This window comes from Trachypithecus francoisi, unplaced genomic scaffold (genome assembly GCF_009764315.1).
Source record: "Trachypithecus francoisi isolate TF-2019V2 unplaced genomic scaffold, Tfra_2.0 Lachesis_group8, whole genome shotgun sequence".
Classification (NCBI taxonomy): domain Eukaryota; kingdom Metazoa; phylum Chordata; class Mammalia; order Primates; family Cercopithecidae; genus Trachypithecus; species Trachypithecus francoisi.
In genome coordinates, this window is record NW_022681473.1 from 57,266,091 (window position 1) to 57,288,346 (window position 22,256).

The 22,256-nt window shown below is 54.2% G+C and overlaps 1 protein-coding gene across 2 annotated transcripts in view; it reads right to left on the reverse strand.

Annotated features, from left to right (window-relative positions):
- Positions 1-22,256, reverse strand: part of TUB (TUB bipartite transcription factor) — an 88,182-nt gene that overhangs the window by 4,992 nt on the left and 60,934 nt on the right. The window contains exons 1-11 of one of the 2 annotated variants that reach the window (XM_033206691.1): positions 19,827-20,188; positions 11,394-11,445; positions 10,824-10,986; positions 6,927-7,070; positions 5,462-5,629; positions 4,329-4,447; positions 3,662-3,859; positions 3,258-3,370; positions 2,209-2,326; positions 491-589; positions 94-265 (exon numbers count right to left, since the gene is read on the reverse strand). In XM_033206691.1, coding sequence (XP_033062582.1) covers positions 94-265; positions 491-589; positions 2,209-2,326; positions 3,258-3,370; positions 3,662-3,859; positions 4,329-4,447; positions 5,462-5,629; positions 6,927-7,070; positions 10,824-10,986; positions 11,394-11,445; positions 19,827-19,864 — 1,384 coding nt within the window. In that variant the 5' untranslated portion in view covers positions 19,865-20,188. Of the gene's footprint in view, positions 1-93; positions 266-490; positions 590-2,208; positions 2,327-3,257; positions 3,371-3,661; positions 3,860-4,328; positions 4,448-5,461; positions 5,630-6,926; positions 7,071-10,823; positions 10,987-11,393; positions 11,446-19,826; positions 20,189-22,256 lie in introns of those variants that run through there. The other variant, XM_033206690.1, reaches the window with a different exon arrangement.

Sequence of the window (22,256 nt, forward strand, 5' to 3'; positions counted from 1 at the left end):
TAACCAGTGTAGGCAGTGCTAGGTGGACTGAACCCTATGCTAAGGGCCTTGGGTATCCTACGGACCATAATGAGTAGGGACAGAAACACTCACGGTCATTGCCATGGATGATCTGGAAGTTCTTCACAGAGGCCTGTGTGACGCGCCCATGGAAGTTGAGTACATAGGACTGTGTGTCATCATTCCAGACAGGTGTCTTGTTTTGCAGCTCGATGATACTCTCCGTGTTCTTATTCTGCCAGCGTGCTAGCAGTGTCTCATGCTCCTGGGAGGGCAGCCTCACCTGAGCCAGGCCCAGGCCTTTGGCACCATGACCACCCCAAAGAGGGATCTGTCCCAGAAATGGGGGTCCTTAGATTTCCCTAGACCTACAGGGCTTTCTCATATGGTATCCCCTCCACATATACACATCAGCTGGAGTTCTGCCCTTAGAAGCTCATGCAGAGACTAGGATGATGGGGAAAGAGGGGAGTGAAGGGTAGAGACTCACGTTGCGGGGGCGGATAGAGACTCTCTCATGAACCATGTTCATGCCTGGAACAATCACGCTCATCTTCCGAGGCCCCTTGAAGCCTAAGACGTTTGTCTCCTGGGAAAAAGAATGCAACACTGGCCACCTGAGGCATCTATTTACCTACTGGAGAAGGTAGAGGGGACGGGAATAAAAATGAAGAGCTAGTTCCCACCATCTCCACTCCGAAGTCTAACACGCATCTCTCTAAACCTAACACGGCCAGAACTGAGCTCCTGGGTCTCTACTCTGCCAGAACTAGCTCCTCTTATGCGTCATCCTTGCTTCCGCTCACGGCAATGCAATTCTTCCATTCACTGCGGCAAACTACTTGGTCACACTCAAAGTCCTCTCTTCCACATCCTACTTCTAATCCATCAGGAGTTTCTATCAGCTCTACCTTCCAATTACACCCAGAACTCCACCACTTTTTACCACTAGCTTCTGTCACCAAGATCATTGTACAGCCTTTACCTGGACTCCTGGTTTCTGTTCTTGGCCCTCCTATTCCTCCTTCCCACCATCTGTTCTCAACACACCAGCCAGTGCTCAGGCACATTAAGTTAAATGATCTTTCTCCTCTGCTCAAAACCCTCCAGTGGCTCCCCAGCTCACTCCGAGTAAAAGCTGGAGATGTGACTTGACCTGCACGTGGTCCCAGGACCTTACTCTCCTCACCATTTCCTCCCTGGTGTCTACTCCATTCCTTCTTCATACCAGGCATTCAGGACTTTTGCCCTCCCTGTGTCCCCTAGACATGTACACTGCTGTTTTTCACTTCCTTCTGGTCTTTACTCAAGAGCTACCTCAGTGAGGCCCTCCCTGCCATTCTGAAAATCTCACACATACCTTGAGATTTCCTATCCCTCCTCCCCTACTTTTTCTTCTTAGCGTTTTTAAAGAACATACTTACTTCACTGATAGATCTGTTTCATAGCTTGTCTTCCCTACTAGGGCTTTAAGTCCCATAAAGGTATACATTTATATCTGTTCATTACTATATCCTTAGTGCCTCAAACAGTATGCATAGTTGGAGCTCAGTAAGAACTTGAAGACTCAGGCTGCCTCCCCAAAACTGGTCAGCAGGTGGCACCAAAGGATCATACAAAGTAGCTGTGGATTACTGATGGCCTCCAAGAAGTGCCCATGCCCAGGGTGATGAGATACCCACCCCTCATTTTTAAAATGAAGAAACAGGTTCAAAGAGGTAAAGTAATCCTCTATATTTATATACCAGTTTGGTCATTTTTGAGCTGTGTGACGTTGCTGCAGCTGAGCTTCAGTTTCATCATCTATAAAGAAAATAGGATCTACCTCTTAGGTTGAACATTCAGTGAGATGGCAAAGAGCCCTGTAAACCATGTAGAACCTGGCATGCCAGAGGGATGATCTGGGAAATGCACAGACAAGAACCCAGGCCTACCATCTCCTTCTGTCTAAGAGACTCCTGGCCTGGACTGCAGAGAGCCAGGCCTGGTTTTCTGAGCTCCCCAAGTAGATGGCCGGCTGTGGTGTCAGCTCTGAAGTCAGGAGGAGACAGCCCCTGTCCTAGGCCAGGATCACTCCACAGAGGACAGCCCTTCTCCACACAGCCTTGTCTGCCCACTAAGATGGATGGGATAGGCCCTAGATCAGGCAACAAGTCTTGGGTTTCATATCTACCTTGGAAATCAGAGACCCCCGAACCTAGGACTCACATAGCACACAGCTGCCAGCTCCTGACGTAAGGTTCCACTTTCCAAAGTGGAGGATGAGGCCTTCTGAGGGTTGACTCCATTGTCATAAACAGTGAACTTGGTGCCCATCAAGTTGGACCTGAAATAAAGGCACAATCGGTATATAGTCATGCACCCTCTGCCCCAGAGCAGGGAACAGCTCATCGTCTGTTCTATGAGGAGCCTGCAAAACATTCTGGACTGGGCCAGCAGCAGGCCCAGGGAGGCACACTGCTCACTGAATCCACGTCTTCGAAGACACTTCGTGGGCAGAAGGCTTGGACTTGCTCTGAGTTGACTCAAAGTGCATTTCAGTTCGGTGAGAGCAATTCGGGGAGGTAAATCAGGATTCTTCAGAAGATTTATCTGGGGGAACATGGGAGTTCTCCTCATGGGAGGTGAGCAAACAGAATGGCATCTGATAAGACAGTGGAAGAGGCTTAGTACCCATGGAGAGAGGATGAGATCTCCCCTGTCACAGCCAGCCTAAGTGTCAGTCCAGCCCCATCTCCAGCTTTAGCTCCTGACCTCTCATGTTCATTTATGCTCCCCAAATCTGGTACTCTGTTCCTCAGCAAACCCTACCTCCCTACCACCCCCACTTAGAGGCCTAGGCTCAGAGCCTTCCTGTCCCTTCCCCACTGCTCCCCACCCCCAAGACTGCTGTGTGTCTCTTCCCTCAAGAGCTTACTCTTAGCCCTGTCCCTTGGCATTGACTATGGAGCCAAGGCAGCTCTTCCATGGTGGCCTGCATTATCAGTGACATCCTGGGGTTAGATCCATCACTCTCAGTGGACCTGCACCCACCTCCTGGGAACAGCTTGGGGTCGGGTGTGTGACGCCCATCTCCAAGTCTGGCTCTAGGCTGGCATAGACATAGGCCTCCAGTTGGATGTGATGATCAGAGAGGATTCTGGGAGAGTATCCATCCCTGGCCTAGATCTCCTTCAGGGAGATTCAGGCCCTCTACGGAGAGCCTGCCCCTGCCCTTCCCTCCCACTCCCGCCTGCTTCCTGGGGGAATGCTAGTACCGCAGTTTCCCGATGTAGCTGTCCCCTCCTCGAGACAAGTCTGTTGGGTCCACAGAGATGAGGTAATTGGAAGTTTTACTCTTCTTTCTCTTCCTTCCCGCCAGGAGGAACACCTTGGGGAGTGGAACGAGGTCATATTCCAGACTCAGCCTCTGGTCTGCACACAGTCATGAGAGCCACTCACACAGACTGTCTCTCCCTTGCTTCAGCTCCCAAACGCACATATGTGCACACACACAAATGCACTGGAAAACACAAAAGATATGCACTGACCAGACACGAAGGCAGTTTCTTTGAGGAACTGAGAGGTCAGTGGTAGATATGAGATTTCCAGTCACATTTCAGCCCCTAGGACTTCAAAGGGCTGAAAAGCCTAGATGATAACATGCCCAGACCAACCTTACCTTCTTCCCGTCCTCACGGTCCATGTGCAGAAAGTAAGTGGGGTACATGCCCCGGTCCATCCCTTTCTTGTCCCGAGTGATGCGGCATTTGATGGTGATACCCTGGGGGGCTGGCCTCAGTGCAAACTCCTCAAGATCCTGGACCTCGACATCCACTGGTTGCTCTGGAGCTGTTGGGCTAGGGGCTGAGGCTGCCTCCTATGGGGACAGAGAACAGGCACCTGAGACCCAAGGACCCTAAGCAGCCCAAGTTGGTGATCTGGGATCCAAATCTGCCTCCTAATATGGTGGTGGGAGAGAGGGAAGGATCCTGGGATGGGGGCCTGGCCAGCCTGGGCCTGGGGTCAGGAGATATCTTCCCATCTTCCCAGCCCTGCCCTCTTCTCAACAGTTCCTAGAGGTGGAGATGGGAGATATAGGAGGTCCTCAGAGGTCATCTTGTCCAACTGCAGCTGCCCCTACACATCACCCTGCTGGCCTAGCTGAAGAGGTTAGGAGGCAAGGTGGAGGGATGTAAGAGGCCAGCAGAGAAGCTCCTAAAAGGTGTATGAGTCCAGCCCCAACCCCAAGAAAGCTAGCGCCCCATCATCTCTTCACACGCGCTCCACCTCTAATTCTGGTGAGCAGTCCTTCAAAAACTGCTGTGGATGCAGACTCACTCACTCACCCTGACGGACTTCCTGCTAGTTGCAGAGCTGGGGCGGGTGTTACTATTTAGCTGGGAGGAGCTGGAGCTGTTCTCCTCATCCTCCTCATCCTCTTCAAAGCTCATGCTGCTGGAGATGCCTGGGCCAAGGAGAGAATAAGAAGGGATGAATGAGGAGAAGTCTACCCTGCCCCTGAAATACACATGGTCACATATGTTCAGACACTGACTCACCTATACCCACACTTATGCACATACTCTTACACAGCCATATGTACACGTACAGACTCACATTCACACATAATTCCCACACACGTCCAGATATACAAGGACATTCTCTCAGGTGCACACATGAGCCGGGGCTGGCCACAATCCTCAGGATATGTCCCCACCACCCAGTTTCAGCTCAGTCCCTACATTACCCCGCTTCCTAGCAGCCACCCTGCCACTGCCTCTTGTGTATCAAGGCCTGCACTGAGCTCACCTTGAACTGAGAACCTCCATTTCTGACCTCAGGCCTATTAGAGGCCTTGGCTGGCATAGGCCACGGAATCCGCCAGGGCACAGGCCTCAGCTCCTTCCTCAGCCCAATGTAGAGGGGACCCACTAACCCCTCATCTTTGCCCTGAGCTTCTATCTTAGCTGTCCTCCCGCCCGCCGTTCCCCGGGAATGCCATCCCCATCCCCAAGTTGTCTCCAAGTCCTTTGTACAGGGAGCCATCCTTGATTAGATTCCTCACAATGTGTGTGGTGCTGCCAGACTTCTTCCCTCTGCCACCCTGCACCAGGGGCTCCCTAAGGCAGGGCTTGTGATGGGAAAACTGAACAGAAGGTTTCCAGGAGGATCGACCCCGCCTCTTGGTATCGTGGCCCTGCTCCCGCTAGCTTAGCAGACATATAGGAAACTTCTTGCAAAAGGAGCTTTATCTAAGGAGCAAAAGGAAAACGAAATCTGCCCCAAATCTGGGCCTCACTGGGGCGTTATCAGGCGCCCTGCCTAAGAGGTTCTCATATGTCTCCAAAGTGTGCCCCACCCCCACCCACCATGGCCAGGGAGGGACTTGGACACAGGAAGGCCATGCTCCTGGAGAAAGGTACATCTGAGAACCTGGGACTAAGTTTTGGGGGTATCACTGGGCCCCCATGGGGCTCACCCTTCCTCTGCATCGTGGCACGGAGATCCTGCCCGCTGGGCCGTTCGCCCCCACCGGCTGCCGTCTCTCCTGCGTCCTGGGCGTGGTCTGACTGGCCCACAGTCAGGATTTGCACTGGGCCTTGGGCCTCAGACTTGTCTTCTGCCAGTGTTGCTGGCCCGCTGGTGCCTGCAGGCCACGGACACTCCTGAGTTACATCCAGGAGGAGGAGAGGAGGGCCTGGATTCTCAGACGTCCGTGAAGGGGATGAGGGAAGAGTGGGGAGACCCTCTGCAAAACTTTATTTGCAAGACTGATTTTTATAAAACTAATGATTGAGGCAATCTGTTAACAACTGGTAAGCTACTAAGGCATGTGGGCTTCATTTCTTCTGCTCTTCCCCCAAATTAATTGCTGAGGGTTGGTTTACAATATCGCGCATCCTTAAAGCAGATGGCAGCCATCTACAAAACCAACTGCACAGTGGAAAAAACAAGATGGAGAACAAGGATTGATCCAGACCACAGCCAAGGCCAGCAATCATTCATGGACACGGCCAGCTACAAGTGATCAATGCTGCTGTTTTCTTTCACAAATATACACACATACACACATGCAGTAACTCACATACATCATTAGAACCATGGGCCCCTTGAAAAAGATTGCAATTGGCATACACTCGCCTTCCCAAGTGGAGCATCTCCCATCCCACGTCAGCCTTCCTACCTCTTACCACAGAGCTTCAGTAACAGAAGCAAGACCTGACCCATACAGGTGGCAACCACCCTGCCCGCCTGCTGAGCTATGCCCAGAGTGCTCGGTCAGCTCCAGAAGCCCATGGCCCCTGACACATCACTGTCCAATCAAGATGCGGTGGCCTGGAAACCACTGTCCATGAACAAAAGTTGAGGAAATGGGGTGTGTAGCCAAGAGACAGGACCTGGGGCAGGTGCCACCATCACTGTCCTTAATCTTTAGGGGTCTTTTCTGGAGAAAGAGGAGCAGAGGGAACAGGCTGGTCTGTGGTCCAGTGGATGGAACCTGGACTACAGTCAAGGGAAGTCCACGTTACATGAAGAGCTGACAGCAAGGGCTGTACAAGGATGGGGCAAGCTGCCTGGGAAGCAGCACCCACTGCAGCGAGTGTCCTAGTCCAGGCTGGGTGAGATCCTCCTTGAGGAGTCGTGATAAAGGGTGCTCAGGCCAACGTAGCTGAGGTGGGGGACGGTGGTTCTGGGCCACAGCTGAGTAGGACTTCACTTCCTGGCAGTGTGGTGGGCATGCCCATACCCAGAGGCAGCCCGGGTACCTCCCAAGCTAGGTGAGGCCTGTGAGCCACCTGGGGGGGGTGCCCCAAGTGGCAGTCTGTGTCTTCCCTGAGGCTGTTCATCCTATCCCTCCCCTCCAAGTCAGGAGGACAAACCTCCCCCAGCCCTACAGTGGAGTCCAGGCCTGCTGGGGAGGGCTGTAGAGAATGCGAGCTGACCTTTGTGCTTTCCCTTCTTCTCCTTCCTAGCGGCGCCACCCTGGCCCCCTGCTGTGGCTGCTGCCTTGGTTCTCTTGGCTGAAGCTGGTGCTGTTGGGCGTGTGGCTCCCAGCTGCACACTGGCGAGTGAGTCGGCCTCTTGAACTGCTCAGGAAACATCCCCAGACCGAGAGAGAGAAACAGGCACTGGGTGAGACCAGAGCTCCCACCTGAACACAGTCCCCAGCACAGCATTTTCAACCACACCCTGAGTCCCACCAGGGCCCCTGTACCACTTCCACAGCCCACAGAATCAGGCCCACTCATCTCTACTAGGCAAAGATTCCAGGGCAGGCCCAGCTGGAAGGAGGCAGCACCCCCAGCCCAGTGTGATCAAGTCAACAGCCAGACCAACACCTGTGATCAGCCAACAAACTAAGCACTCAAAGTTCTGGGCCACCAAACCGTACTGAGCCTGAACAGAGGCAGGGAGAATGTCCAAGAAGATATGGCCCCTGAAGATGGTGAAGAAGGAACAAAGGCTGCATCTTCTGGAAGAGACCACAACCAGAGCAAGCACTCCAGGGAGCCTATGAGGGGGCTCTGCAGGGATGAGCCCATGCGAGGCTGGGGTATAGGAGTGCTTAGAACAACTCTGGGATACAAGAAGCTACAAGCACCAACAGTGAGGTTTCAGAAGGGTTCCAGCTGGTGGCCTCCAAATTCTCCATACTGCAGAACCCCAATCTGCTCAAAATCCTTGAATGGTTTCTGATTGCTCTTAAGATGAAGACCAACATTCTCTCCCTTCCCCTAGGTCTAAACACATACTCCCCACCTCTGGGGCACCAAGAGTTGCAGCCACACCAGGCTGGTCTGGTGCCTCACATGCACTGCACTCCCTTTTGCCACAGGGCCCTTGCTCCTGCTGCCTGCACTGCCTTCCCCTCGCCACCCTCAGTGATCAGCTCCCACTCATCCTGCCGATTTCAGCTTGGATGTCACCTCCCGAGGGAAGCTGTGCCTACCTCCCTAGTCAGCGCAGGTGTTGTCATCTAGTCACAGAATTTGGCTTCCTTCCACAAAGCACACCTGTGACGGTCTGTTTAGCATTGTCTCTCCACCTAGACTGTAAGGTCCATGAAAGCAGGGACCACACCCATACGTGCTCACTCAGGACCTACAGCCTCTAATCCAGAGCCTGACACAAACCTCAATAAATATTTAAGAAATGAATGAATGTGTAACACGAATGAGTATACCTAGCAGGTCAAAAACCAGGATAAACTCTGAGCTCTGATGTATATCAAACTCCTTCCTTTTCCTCTTGGAATGATCCCCTGTATTTGACGCCTGTAGTCAGCAGAGGGCAGAGAGGCAGGCAGCTAATGCCGTAGGTGGGTGGGAGTGGCCTTCGAAACACCAGTTCCCGGGTAGGCCACCCACATGTGCAGCAGCCTCCCAAGAGCTTTGTCCACCATTTGGACCTGGACAAAGACTGGGCCCCCAGAGAAGCAGTAGGCACCACCCAGAAGTCAAATGTCACATGTTCAAATGTCCTCTGTGAAAAAGGTGGAGGCCCAGCCGTCTGGCATGTCAGCAGGGAATAGCAATCAGCTGATTTTGGACCTTGGAACACACCATGGCTCCTTCGAGTACCAAAGCCCTAAGACAGAGAACTCTCCCCATTTTATAAGGGAGGAAACAGATCCAGAGAGGGTAAATGGTTTGTCCCAGTCACAAGTGAGCAGGTAACTGGTAGTGGCACAACCAGGAACTATCTTTTTCTCTTTTTATTCTTGCTGGATTGCAGTGGCACGATCATAGCTTACTGCAGTCTCGAACTCCTGGGCTCAAGTGATCCTCCTATGTAGCTGGGAATACAGGCGCATGCCACCACACCCTGCTAATTTTTTTTAAAGATGGGGTCTCACTATGTTACCCAGGCTGGTCCTGAACTTCTGCCCTCAAGTGATCCTCCTGCCTTGGCCTCCCAAAGTGTTGGGATTACAGGCGTGAGCTACCTGGCGCAGAAACTGTCTTTTGACTTCAGTCCTGCACTTATGCCAGAGGTGCTACTTGTACCACAGTCTTTCTGATGACCTGGCATCATCTGGAACACAGCTGCCAAGAAATACCTACCAAAATGACTGCACATCAATGACCTCTCATGATGTTGGCCTCTGGCACAAATTGGCAGGGCCCACAATCCTGGGTGCAGGCCCCCATTCTATATGCAGCCTCACTCACCCAGCTGCCAGGCTTGGCAGAGCTGGGGCTGTGATGCCACACAGCCACAGGCCACGCGCCATATGACCCAGAACAGTGGCCGCCTTCCTGGCAGGGTACCACTACCACTCTTGGGATGGCACTCACAAAGGAAGTGGAGGAGGTGGCTGCCAGCAAAGGGTGGGGCTGGGGCCAGCTCTGTGAGGACCAGCTGGGGCTGCCTCTGAGACAGCTGGGCTGAGGTCCTTGTTTCCCTTTTCTGAAGGCCTCTCAAGTAGAGTACAGACATACCAGGTATGGTCAGGGTGCTGAACTGACACACACATGGGAATTAGCATGAAGGAGCCTTTCATCAGGGAGGCAACACAATATGGAGGAGAGACCATTTGGCGTCTGTTAGGTCTGGGTTCAAAGTCTAGCCCTGCTGCTCACTAGCAGAGTACTATGAGCAGGTCACTGAGCCCCTCCAAGCTCACGTCCTTACGGATAATGCGTTCCTGTGAGGATGAAATGAGATAATGCAGGTAAAGCCTCTAGCACTGTACTTAGCCACCGGCAGATGCACAGCCAGCCTTTATTAGAAGAAACAGAGTGGGCTTCCTCGGAGGATACACGTGCACAGAGGGGACCGAGCCTGTATGATGTGCCCAGCCACAAAATGGGCACCAGGCAAATGAGACTCAACTGCTGCCCTCCAGTGTGCAAAGGGCTCAGGGAGCTATGGGTCAGTGGAACCCAGAGAAGAACCTGGAACACTGCGAGGCAGGGTATGGGGCCAGCAGTTAGATGAAAAAGCCCTGAGGTGAGGCAACTACCAGTAGTTCCATGTATCTGGAGGCTCCAGGTCATAAAGAAGCCACTGAAGGAAGGGAGCACCATGACTGCTAAGGTTCTTCCTAACCCAAAAAGCCAGATGCCTGCAACCTTCTTAGAATTACTATTTGGTGAAGTAGCAGCCTGGATTAGTAGCACCAGCAGGGGGCAGTGGAGACTGAGTCTGAGTCCTCCGTTCAAGCTCAGAGAGCCCAACCCTCAGTCTGGCCTAGCCTTCTCTTAACCTAACCCAAGCAGGAAAGAGGGTCCTGAGAGCAGAGATGTGCTGAAGCCATTCTCTCTCCAGGATGAGCTGCAGAGAATTTCTCCCATCTGGGCTCTGCCGAGACCTGGAACATTTAAGGATGGGAGCTGGAGGCTCCAGGTCACTACAGCTCTTAAGGAGTTGTGAGCCAGAGACAGGGATCTGCAAGTCAGAAGCCAGGCAGACACGGTGCAGAAAGGGAAGGAAACAGGTGTTTGTGCTGAGACACTGGTTGGTATGGGGCAGGACAGTGAGTTGCATTCCTCTCAGGATGCAGAATACTGGTGGAGCAGGTCATCTACTCTTAGAAGCTGCCTCCTGCACTCACTGAAATGCTCCAGATCAAAACTTGGACTTCTGAACTCCTGGCTTCATTAAAGGTTTAGCCTTCTGGCCTCAGCGCCTGATTCAGGAGGTGACAGCTGGAGCATATGCAGGCGCCCAAAGCTACAGGTCCACCTTCCCTCTGCCCTCCCTACTCAGTTGTCTGCCTGGGCTAGAAGCCACACACAGCCTGGGCATCCCTCATCAGGTCCAGCCCCACACGGTGGGCAGGAAGTGAGGGGCTCCCCGAAGCAGTGACAGGATGTGGGGCGGCAGGCAAGGTATACCTTGGTAGCTGGTGCTGCCACTGCTGCTGAGGTAGGACTCCACCAGGGGGGCTTGCTCCTCCGACTGCCGGGCCCGCCGGCTCCGGGGCCGCCCATCTGCATTGGCCTGCACCATCAGGGGCTCCTGGCGCTTCTTCTTCTGCTTCTGCTCCAGCAGGGCCCGCTATGGAGGCAGAGAGCTTGGCTGACCCACTGCCTCCACCAGGAAGGAAGGGCTCCCAGTTCTCAGCGGGTCCACAGCCCACTTTGGGCCAAGGCCCCATGTCCTTGGAACCCCAAGACTTGGGGTCCAGGAAAAGGAGGCAAAACAGGGCCCAGGTGGCTGCCTTGACAGGATCACAGCACAGGCAGCTCTCCAACTGCAGTCACCCAGCTGCCTGAGGGGTAGAAGCCCATGTGCCACGCAGGGTTAGTGCTGAGCTGGGAGAGAGTGCACCTCTCTTCTTCCACATGGGAATCCCATTCCCCAGTCAGACGGGATCATCCAGGGAAGATGGACAGCCCTGCCCCTCTGCCCTCGGAGATCCCAGCCCAGACTCTTCCCTTCCACCCAGCCCCAGGCCTACTCACCTGCCGATCAAGCTTCTGCTGCCTCAGATTTCTGCCCTCATCATCTAAGACACTGCAGAGGGAAAGAGGGGTTTTCAGGGCTTGCCCATGACGTGCCAGGATATATCCCAGAGCCCAACCCCAGCATATCTGGGCTCTTTAAACCCATCCCATCATGGCTTCTGGGGCTCAGTGAGCCCACATGGTAGAAGGAGGAAGGGTGGAGCCTGCCATCTTGAAACCAGCTTGAACCAAAAGAGCTTGAGCTGCCACTTTGGAATCCTGCTAGAACCCCTGTTTCCCCAAGCACACCCCAGTAAGTACTGGATGAGACCCTCCCCTCAGATCCCTGAGCAGGGCCAAGCCTGACTGAGATCATCAAGCCTGACTTGATAGATAGGAAAACTATCCAGAGGCATCCCAGCAACAAGCCAGGTCCAAGGCCAGGCTTCAGACAAACCCAGGGGGCTGCTCCCTCCAGCTGCCTACTGGGATCTCACCAGCCCCACCCTTTCCCCTCCTTTCCACCATTCTAGAGGAGGCTGCGGTCCTCTGGGACAGACCCTTTCCCCATCCATTCAAAGCAAACTCCTAGCTTTCCAAGTGGGCAGAATAGAGTGCTGACTTTGTCTGCTCCCCTTCCCCACTTAAAAAGGGTCCTCCTCATTTGAGAGAATGAAGCTAAGAGACCAACCAGTCCCTCAGTGTACAGGGCTTGGGCCACACAGAGTTGTCTGCAGGGTGGACACAACACATCAACGTACAGCCCAGCAACCAGCCACCAGGTCCTTCCCAGGCTATAGACATGGCACAGGCAGCCCGGGGGATATCAAATCCTTGAGCACCACAAGTCTTGGGACAGGGACCCTCATCTCACCCAGACTGGCTGTGCCTCTGAGGAAGTCAGGGCACAAGTAGGGAGCTGGTAACTCAAACCACTTGGCTTTTGGCTGGCCAGAGACACATGCATGAGACCTAGGCCCAAATGCTACAAAGGCCAAGGTGTGGACAGCTGCATGGGGTGAGGTTGGAGCCTGAGGATCTGAGCTCTGGGAAGCCCCAGGCGGCCATGGTCCAGTTATTCTGAAGCTGCCCCAGAACCATACTTTGTGCGGGTACCTGCACGGGCATGCCCGAGTGCATTAGGTTTGTGCGAGGCCATAAGGAAGTATGTGAATATCTCGTGTGTGTGCACACATGCATGCAGACACCTGTGAAGAAGTGGGTGTGCTTGTGTGAAGGTGAGTGCAGTGTGTGTGTAAGGGGGAAACATGAGGTCACATCACCCTGAGGACAAAGTGAAGTCACTTTCACCTCCTCCTGATGGCTAGCCCTTTCTAGCTGGAACATTCATTGACCTACATGAGCCTTAAACTACTTACATCTCCAAGGGAGCCAGTCAGAGGGTAGAAGGAAGTCCCCATATCACAGACTGCCCACCACCCACCACCTTGGCCACCATCTATGAGGACTATGCATGTTTTTAACTAGAAGCTGTCCTGCCTACTTGACAGCTGGGAAGGCCTTTCCTGGTACCCACGGCTGCTCTGCATGCCTGAGGAGCCCCAACTGTGATCTGGGGCTGTGCAGAACAGCCTCATCCACCAAACCCTCAGCTGCCAGAGCACAGGAGAAAACACTGCTCAAGAGCCATACTTCTAGGCCTCAGTCTTCCTGAAACAGCCCATCTGCCTAAGAGGGCACAGCTGCATTTGGGGCTCCCTGAAGGCACTGCCAGGACCACAGGATGCAACCAGGTCTCTAAATATTCCTGCTGGCTGAAAGGGTGGGCAACCCATCGCAGAAGGCATGCACCCAGGCTGGAGGACTGCAGTGAAGACTTCTGAAGAAAGGGTTCAGGACCAGAGCACAAAATGCCTCAGGGCCCTGAGAGGCTACAACCCTCCCCTGTCTCTACAGCTCAAGCCAACAGCCTGACTGAATAAGCAAAGTCAAAGCATTTGCCCACAGATGGACTTGAAAGGGTCAGACCTGAACACCAGTGTCCCCCATGGTCAGCCACACGTGCAGTGCATATGCATCACAACTTTCAGCACACACATGAAAAATGCAGTCTAAGCTCTGTACAATGGCCCCTGGCTTACAGAAGCAACAGGATCTGGAATCTAACTGTGCTCCATTTGCCAAGCTCTGTGCCTGGGCACAGGGCAGCTATAAACCCCACTGTCATGAGCCAGTGGCCTGGCCCCTGTGCAACCTCCACAAGACAGTGCTGGCTTCCCTTTGTGCCAGCAAGAGGGGCCATTCCACAGCTTTCTAGGTAGTCGCAAGCCACTCACACTTTCAGAGGGCAGGGACGGGGCAGTCACCTGGGCCATCCCCAGCCCTAGGCTTGGCTGAGCAAGACAAAGAAGATGCCTTCCATGGTGCTGACGCTCACATCTAGAGTCATTTAGAAAAGGGGACATCCAGCTGAGAGGTGAGACTCACATCAGCAATGCCACCTCCGGAAATGCTGGGTCACAGCAGCTGCTCAACTGACAAAAGGTATTTGCAGCCATAGTGGCCTCACTGCCCAGCGCCTTCTAATGCTCTCATCCATGCATGGGGCACGTTTCCCTACCATAGGCCCCCGTCCCACTGCCATGGACCATGCACAGTTATGCCAGAGGCAGGAGGCTGCTTTCCATGAAAACATTCCTTTCTCCTCCTCTGCCTCTACCTCCATTTCCTGATGGGGGAGAATGATAAAGAGCCACAGGCTTCGGTAACACTGATTACTAGGTATTACAGGTAGAAAGGACTTAACCACTGGCCTTCAGAGAAAGATGGATGAACACAAGCGTTAGGCTTCTGAAAAGAGGTTCCAGAAACAGATATCCCCAAAGTACCTAGAGAGCCACCTACCACCTCACCCACCGGCAGGCATTTGCAAGCACACAGAAGGAAAGGAGCATGCACAGCTGGGAGGCGGCCACTGGGGAGAAGCCACTTGTGCCTGGCTGAGCAAGACCCAGCTAGGAGGGTCTACACTAAATTTACTAAAATGGGGAGGTTCTGACAGTGGGCATGACTCCTGGTAAAGCAGTGTTTCTAGAAGAGCTGCAAGGGGACGAAGTGGACCACGGTTACCTAGCAGTGACGAGCTTGTACCAGGTGGGTGTTCCTAGCTAACGACAAGTGGACAAGTGCACAGCAACTCCCCCTGGTGAATAACAAAGAATCCCCAGCCAATAGCAGCTGTTGTGGAGACCAAGGGCAACCATGATGGCTGTCTCCGGGAAGAGCAGAACCAAAAGCTCCCCTAGCTTCCTCAGCAGGCCCAGTTCCCTTCTCCGCCCCCACCCAGATGGCCCTTCCTCCTCATCTCCACCCCAGCACCATTCCTAAGGCATCTTCCTTTCTCACTGACACTTCCCCAGCCTGCCTGTTTCTGATGGGCACTGTTCTAGCTGCACTAAACCATAACCACACAAGGAGACAGTAATGGCTTTTTAATGACTTCAGCTCCAATTATGGAATAACTGCCAAGCCCAGGCTGCCAGCTGCAGCCCCGCCAGGAGACTCAGACAGGAGACAGGGCGCTGATGGATAGGTCTTTTAGCTGACCCTGAAGGCTCCTCCATCACAGGCGCCTCCTGCTCGGGGCCTGAACAGGGAGGCTCAGAAAAGCCACTGGCTCAGTAGGGTCAGAGAAACCTAGGCTTCAGCGTCCACAAATCCATCCGCTCTGGCCAGCACCAACAAGACGGCAGCTTCACCTCCGAGGGAGCCCGCCCCTCTACATCCACTCACTTCCCCCAAGGCACCCCACAGATATCGGAGTAGTCAACAACGACTGACAACAGGGGGCAGGAACACAAGGACAATTCTGTGCCCTGGAAAAGCACACACAGCCAACATCCTCTAGCCTGTTTCCCTCCCTCTCTTCGTAGACTCTACCTTACATGCTCCAGCTACTCCACCAGCGCTAACCAGAGGCCCAAGGGTCAGGGAATCTAGGGACAGACCCAACCCTCTGGACACACTTCCCATGTTCACTTCACCCTCCCCTCTTCCTGCCCTCATTCTTTCCCCTCAGTCACAGTGGAAGCTACCCCTGCTGGACCCAGGAAATCAGAGATGTGGGCTGTCAGGAGAGGAAAGGCCGCCAGGGCAGCTGGCTGCAACCCTGTGCCCAATGCCGGACCCTCGGAAAGTCCAGATCTGTGGCTTCTGTTGCCTGGCAACTTACTGGGACACAGTGGGAACCAGCGTGGCTCCAGAAGGGAGAGGACCACACTGCTCACAGGAGTTCCAGCCTCCCAAGATGCACCATCTCTATTCCAGCCAGCAGTTCCCAAATTTACCAGGTGCATTCAAACTGCTGGAGGGACTAAGCCCTGACTCGGTCATTCAGAACTACTGGGCAACATCCCCCAGAATCAACCCACTCCTCTCTCTCTTTGTAAAAGCAAGTGCCATGGATGATTCTAATGCTCAGCCATGCAAATGCGACCATGAGCCACAGCTGGTGATCTCCAAAGAACAAGAAAATCAGGGAGTTGTTATAAGACTGTTGCCAGAAGTGAAGTGGTGGGTCCAAGTGCCCAGGGCACCTCGGAGGTTGAACCTAGCAGCAGAACTGAAGGAGTCAGGAGTCCCATTACTCCCTAGAAAACAAAGTGAGGAAGTGGTGGGAGGATCCTAACAAGGGCCAGGAGGAGGGGAAACCCAGAGACTTGCTTAGGTTCAACCTAAGGAAGAACTTAAAAGTCACAGCCATCTGATCGGAGGCCGTGTGGCAGGAATGTCATAGGGAGCATCCACACTGAGAACTAGATGACCTGTAAGGGCTCTTCCAGCCTGAGATTCTCTTTCTGTGACCTACAGTATGCTTTTCAAGCAGTGCTACAGGAGGCCCCATGGTGGTGCGAGAGTACTGTATCCCTCAGGTGTGCTTCGAACCCAGGTGTGGGGCTGGGAAAGCCAAGGAAGCCCTAGAGGCTATCTGGGGATGCCACTTTAATTCAAAGAAGTGTACGTCTTGTCTGTGCTGGGGACACGACCAGGAACCTGATAAGTTCCCGCCTCTCAATTAGTTCATGACCAAGTGAGAGAAACACCAGGCAATGTCCTCAGGACCATGAAGACAAGGGCACCGAGGACAGGGCCACCCCAATCGCACCCAGCATGGTCCTCCAATATGCCGTGGGCCTTAGTCCTTCCTGACTCTCGCTGCTCCACTTCCAACTTATCAAAGGCTGTCAATGTACTAAGGGCATTTAACATTCCTCAAGAACACAGGTAAAGAGAAACTGGCAGGCCGGGCGCGGTGGCTCAAGCCTGTAATCCCAGCACTTTGGGAGGCCGAGACGGGCGGATCACAAGGTCAGGAGGTCGAGACCATCCTGGCTAACCCGGTGAAACCCCGTCTCTACTAAAAAATATAAAAAACTAGCCGGGCGAGGTGGCGGGCGCTTGTAGTCCCAGCTACTCGGGAGGCTGAGGAAGGAGAATGGCGTAAAAACCCGGAAGGCGGAGCTTGCAGTGAGCTGAGATCCGGCCATTGCACTCCAGCCTGGGCAAGAGCGAGACTCGGTCTCAAAAAAAAAAAAAAAAAAGAGAGAAACTGGCAGAATTAGAAATTATTAGTACTAACAGAAAGAAACAAAAGAAAAAAATTCCAATTGTTAAACTTTATAAACTCAGTGGCTCCCTTTGAAGTCAGAATGTGAGATTAATCCATGATCATTATACACTGAGCCAAAATTACCCATAAGAAGATTATCACCAACTATCATTTCTCTAAAGAAAATAAGCTGGGCCCAGGGAATGCAAGGTGTAACCATTAGAGAGGGAGTAAAACCCTCACCAGCAGAACTAGCAAGAAGCCAGCCAACACCTCTCTCCCAAAAGCAAATGCCACATACCAGTTCTGACATGCTGTGACATTAGGGAAACCTCACATCAGTCAAATCACGTGCGTGCCACCCCCTGCCCCCACTCCCATCTGCAAGTTAAATGCTTTGTCTGTCTTCTGCCCCAGTTTTCTCTGTGATCAGACAGCATGTGGCTTTGACTGCAATCAGCAGCCCAGTTAATGCAAGAAGCAATTTGAATCTCCTCCTCTCAGCCCAAGTCTCTCATTTCGGAAGTCTACACCCCAAGTCCAGTGCTTTCCCACGCTCAGTGTGTGCCCAGAAAGACCCCAGCAGGGCAGGGGGGATCCTGGCAACTGTTGACATAGCCTGCCTCCAGCTACACACCCCCCCCCACAATAGAACGAGAAGGCAGGGTGACAGGCATGGGGAAAGTAGGCAGCGCAGGGCTATAAGGGTGTCGAGATGCTCCTTGGGGCCAGGCTTCCAGGGAGGCAGAATTCTATGCTTCAGGGTTGAGTCTGAGACCCAGGAAAGGAATTGGAGGTATGGGGGTGGAGGGGAGACAGTAGTTGGACCTGGGCTGGGGCAAGTGCCAAATCACTCCTTGAAGGATGCCAGGGCCCTAGGCACTTGCTAGAACAGAGTCATTTCCTAGAGACAATTCTACCTTCCTGGGCCACCTTTCCCAGGAATAGGCTTAAGCCATTCCGTTTGAGGCAGATTTTCTCTAAGACCCCTGCACACTCTCTACAAGTTGCTTTAGTCCCTGGCTCCCTGGGAGAAGCTTCCTAGAACCATGTCTTGGCCTGGCCCACCTCCAGTTTGCCAGATCCTAAACATGCCATCATCTCCACAGTCACAAGTGTTGCCCCTCCCACCCTCCTCAGTCCATGGCCACCACCCCGCCATGTGGACCCCCACACACAGGTACTGCCACAGCACCGGAGTCCACTCAGCCCACAGGCCCTGCCCAGGCACCTCTGCCGCGTGGCTAGAAAAGGCTGATGACACTCTGTGGGGTTGCACTGTCTTCTAGAAGGTCCTCAGCCCATATGTGCCAAGAAAGGCCAGGATCCTCCAGAAACTACCTGTGCCCCAGCATGGAAGTCTGTTGGGGGCAGCAGCTCTCCTGAGTTAGCACAGCCCCAGTCCCTGGTTCCATGATGGAAACAGCTCCCTGATCCGAGTGAGACTGAAGTGTGACTACATGTGTCTGCAGGAGATCCTATGGGTGACTTGCATGTGGGCACGTGTGTGTGTTGCTGGTGGTGGTGGGAAGAGACACAAAATAACCTGGAAACCCCTGAAACCCCCACAGGAGCTGAGATTAGAGGTAACAATTCTCAAAAGAAACCCTGAGTTCCCAGGCTAAGTGCCTGTTTTCAGAAGGATCTGCTTTTAACAAGCCTTGGGCGGTTTCAGCTAGTTTCTATTTGGGACGCTGTCTGGACAGACTCAGAGAAGAGTCCTGTCAGAACTATTTTCTGTCAGTGACTGGTATGAGGCTCTAACAGAGAGCAGGCTGTGTTACACGGCGGGTCCTGAGGATCTGATCCTGCCGTCTGCTAGCACGTGCACCTGGGTCAGCAATAACACAGTAGGCCTTAGCAGTCCAGCACCCTTTTTACACACGTCCCGCTAGGAGGCCTAGAGACAGCCCTGTAGCCCATGGCAACCAAGGAGCCAATGGGTGGCCAAGAATCTGGCGCTACCATGGCGATGAGCTCCTTTCCCTGGTAATAGAGAGAATGGAGTAGAGTGGATAGGGAAGGGCCTGCACCTTTGAGGGGCCCCCAGAAACCACATTCCCGCCCCCTTCCCACGCAAGTGGGAAAGTCCAGTCATCCTTGAGATAGACCACAGTGCCTGGCAGCAAAGGGTGATGGACTTCCCTGCGTGTGCCTGGATTCTTGAGTGCTTTTGTGCATGTGAGGGCAGTTCTATGTACTGTGAGCTGGTGTGTGTCTAGGTATAGACCTGCTAGCAAGTAGATTATTCAGTGTCTGAAAGGGACTGAGTAGCACTTGTGAGAAGCAGGTGTCAGTTATTCTCCAGATACAGCAGGTGGACACGCACAGATATGCAGGCATGTGTCTTTGTGAGCCCAAGAATTCTTGTGTGTAGAATATACGGGTGCATGTCCATATGACCACTGGTGTGCTCTTGGTTCAGAATAACTGTCTTCACGGATCCATGCTTTGAGAATGTGAACCGACCAGCAGGAGCGTCTTTGGCCTAAAGCTCGGACGTCCTGTGGGTGCATGCGTGCAGATGTGTAAGTGTGTGCGGGCACCCAACACAGGCGTGTGACTGGGGTGCTGGGCCTAGGAGTGGGCTCAGAGCAGTGTGGGCTCCCTCCCCAGGCGGCCACATGGTGCTGCCTGACCCAGCAAGGCCCACACAGGCCCCTTCCAGCAACCCTGGAAGATAAGCGGGTGGAGCGGGGCAGGCGGGATCAGTCCGCAGGGGCCCTCAAAGTTGAGGGAGGAAAGACCAGTGACTCCAACCCGCGCCCCAGTGCTGGGATAGGTGGGGAGGGCAGCGGTGCCCTGCGCCCCGGCTGCGTATCCCGGGCCAGCTTACGTCCCGAGTCGGGGGTGGTGGGCGCCCCAGCCCGGCGCCCGCGTACCTGTAGGGAATCCAGTCGGAATGCGGCTTGGAAGTCATGTCTCTCGGGGGCGGGGCGGTGGCTGCGGCTCTGGAGGCCGGGGCCCGGTGGGGCCGGCGCGGGGGCCCTGCTCAGCTCCTGGGCCGCCCCGGGCCTCATCCTCCCGGGCCGGGGCGCTGGGCCCCGCCGAGGACCCCGCTGCACGCCAGGGCCCGGGCTGCTGGCTCTACGAGCGGCTACCTGCGCGGCGCGGCGGCGAAGCGGCGGGAGTGCGCGGGGCGTGCGCGAGCGTGGAGGCGGAGTGGCCGACCGCACCGTCCCGCGCCCCTCTGGCGCCAAGGCGGGAGCACTGCGTGGCAGCGACCCACCGACCGCCCGCCCCTTCTCCCTCGCCCCGCCCCGCCCTCGGAGACCCCACCCCCCGGCCGGCTCAGGGCCTGCGGAGCGGCCTTGCCTCCTCCCGCGAAATCGCCGCGATCCACGCACCGTGCACGTGACCGCGCCAGCGCCCACCTTCGGCTAACGGCGGGGCTGCAGCCAGTCCCCAGGCCTCCCAGCCTCAGTTTCGTCTTCTGTGAAACGGGGATCATTGGAACACCTCCCTATGTACCTGCCCTACCTATCTCCGCTATGGGATGGGAAACCAATGAGCGGATTTGGTGGGGACAGGGACCCGGCCCGGGGCGCGGATGGAGGAGGAATCCAGTCGTGCAGGAAGAGGCGGGGGACCCTCCGGGCCGAAGCGTGGAGGTTGGCCTTCCCCCATCCCCACCTCCGAGTTCCACACCCGCGCCTGGGTAACCCTCTGTCTTTGGGTTAAGGAGGTGTTTCCTCAGCAGCGGCTCCCTCCCATCTAAGCTATAGCGTCAAGGGAAGGGGAGCATTTACTGTCTATTGCATTCCCAGCCCTTGCAAATTTCTAATGTGTAATCTCCACAGTAGCCTTGAGAGACAAATATCTTATCCCTATAACCCAGAGAATAGGAATGCTGAGATGCCCAAGGCCTTAAAGCTAGGAGGTGGTGGAGCTGAAACTGTTCTGTGATCGGTGTCCTCCAAAGCCCTTCCTAGGGGGCGCAGTTAACCGGAGGCAAAAACCTCTACAAAGATCATCTGAAAGTCTCTGCGCGCGCTGAGGAGGTCCTGGCTGTGACTGGGACCAGCTTGAATGCAAGGCATGGCACACTGAGAAGGTAGAGGACCCACAGCAGGGCGAGCAGAAGCAAGGAGCAGCAGGTTGAGGGGTCACCAGGGCCTGCGTGTGGAGCAGGTGATCAGGGAGAGGTCTGCGGAGGGGCACAGCCCCCATACGCCCCGTGGGCGTCCTCATGTGCATCCTGGATTCTGCCCCACCATCCAAGCCATAAGAGTGTTGTGCGGGGATCTTCTGATGATAAACAGGCGGTCAGGACTGCCCCGCAGAGAATGTGAGAACAACCAAGTGGGCTGAGGAAGGGGGCTCATCCTGCTGCCCTGGGGCCACAGCCAGACCCCCACCCCAGGACTCTCCCAGCCCTTCAGCCTTGCCTTCTCTTGCCCAAAATAACTATAAAACACGGCCCGGCGCAGTGGCTCACGCCTGTAATCCCAGCACTTTGGGAGGTCGAGGCGGGCGGATCACGAGATCAGGAGATCTAGACCACGGTGAAACCCTGTCTCTACTAAAACTACAAAAAATTAGCCAGGTGTGGTGGTGGGCACCTGTAGTCCCAGCTACTCGGGAGGCTGAGGCAAGAGAATGGCATGAACCCAGAAGGCAGAGCTTGCAGTGAGCCAAGATCGCACCACTGCACTCCAGCTTGGCGACAGAGCGAGGCTCCGTCTCAAAAAAAAAAAAAAAAAAAAAAAAAAAATATATATATATATATATATATATAAAACACAGTAACCACTACATTTGGATTTGCTGGGTGTCAGGAGCTGTGTTAGGTGCTACATACATATGATAATCGTTTAATCCTCATAGCCACCCTAGAAGGTAGGCACCATTATCATACCCATTTTACAGCAAAGGAACTGAGTCACAGAGAAGGCAAGGATCTTGCCCAAAGTCACACAGCTGGTCAATGATGAAGCTAGCATTCACACACAAAAGGTCTGGGTCTACAGCACTTACCCTCAATCTCCTTTCGGCCTATCACAGTTCATGCAGTGTACACACACACATACCCCTACACACATGCACACACACGCCTACACACATGCATGCACACACACACACACAGCCTCTCTCTCCAGGCTTCTGGAGCTCAGGACAAGTCAGACCCATCTCTGTCTGGCACAACATTGATGCTGTCTGACCTTTGATTATTTATCAACTTCCAAGAGCTATCACTGTCACTGGGGACAGAGAGCAGACAAAATAAAACACCTGGGAGTGGGGTGCAGAATGCAGAAAGCAGGGTTGTTTTGTTGCCTGCTGGGATGCTTGGCCTAGACTTTGTTGGCCTC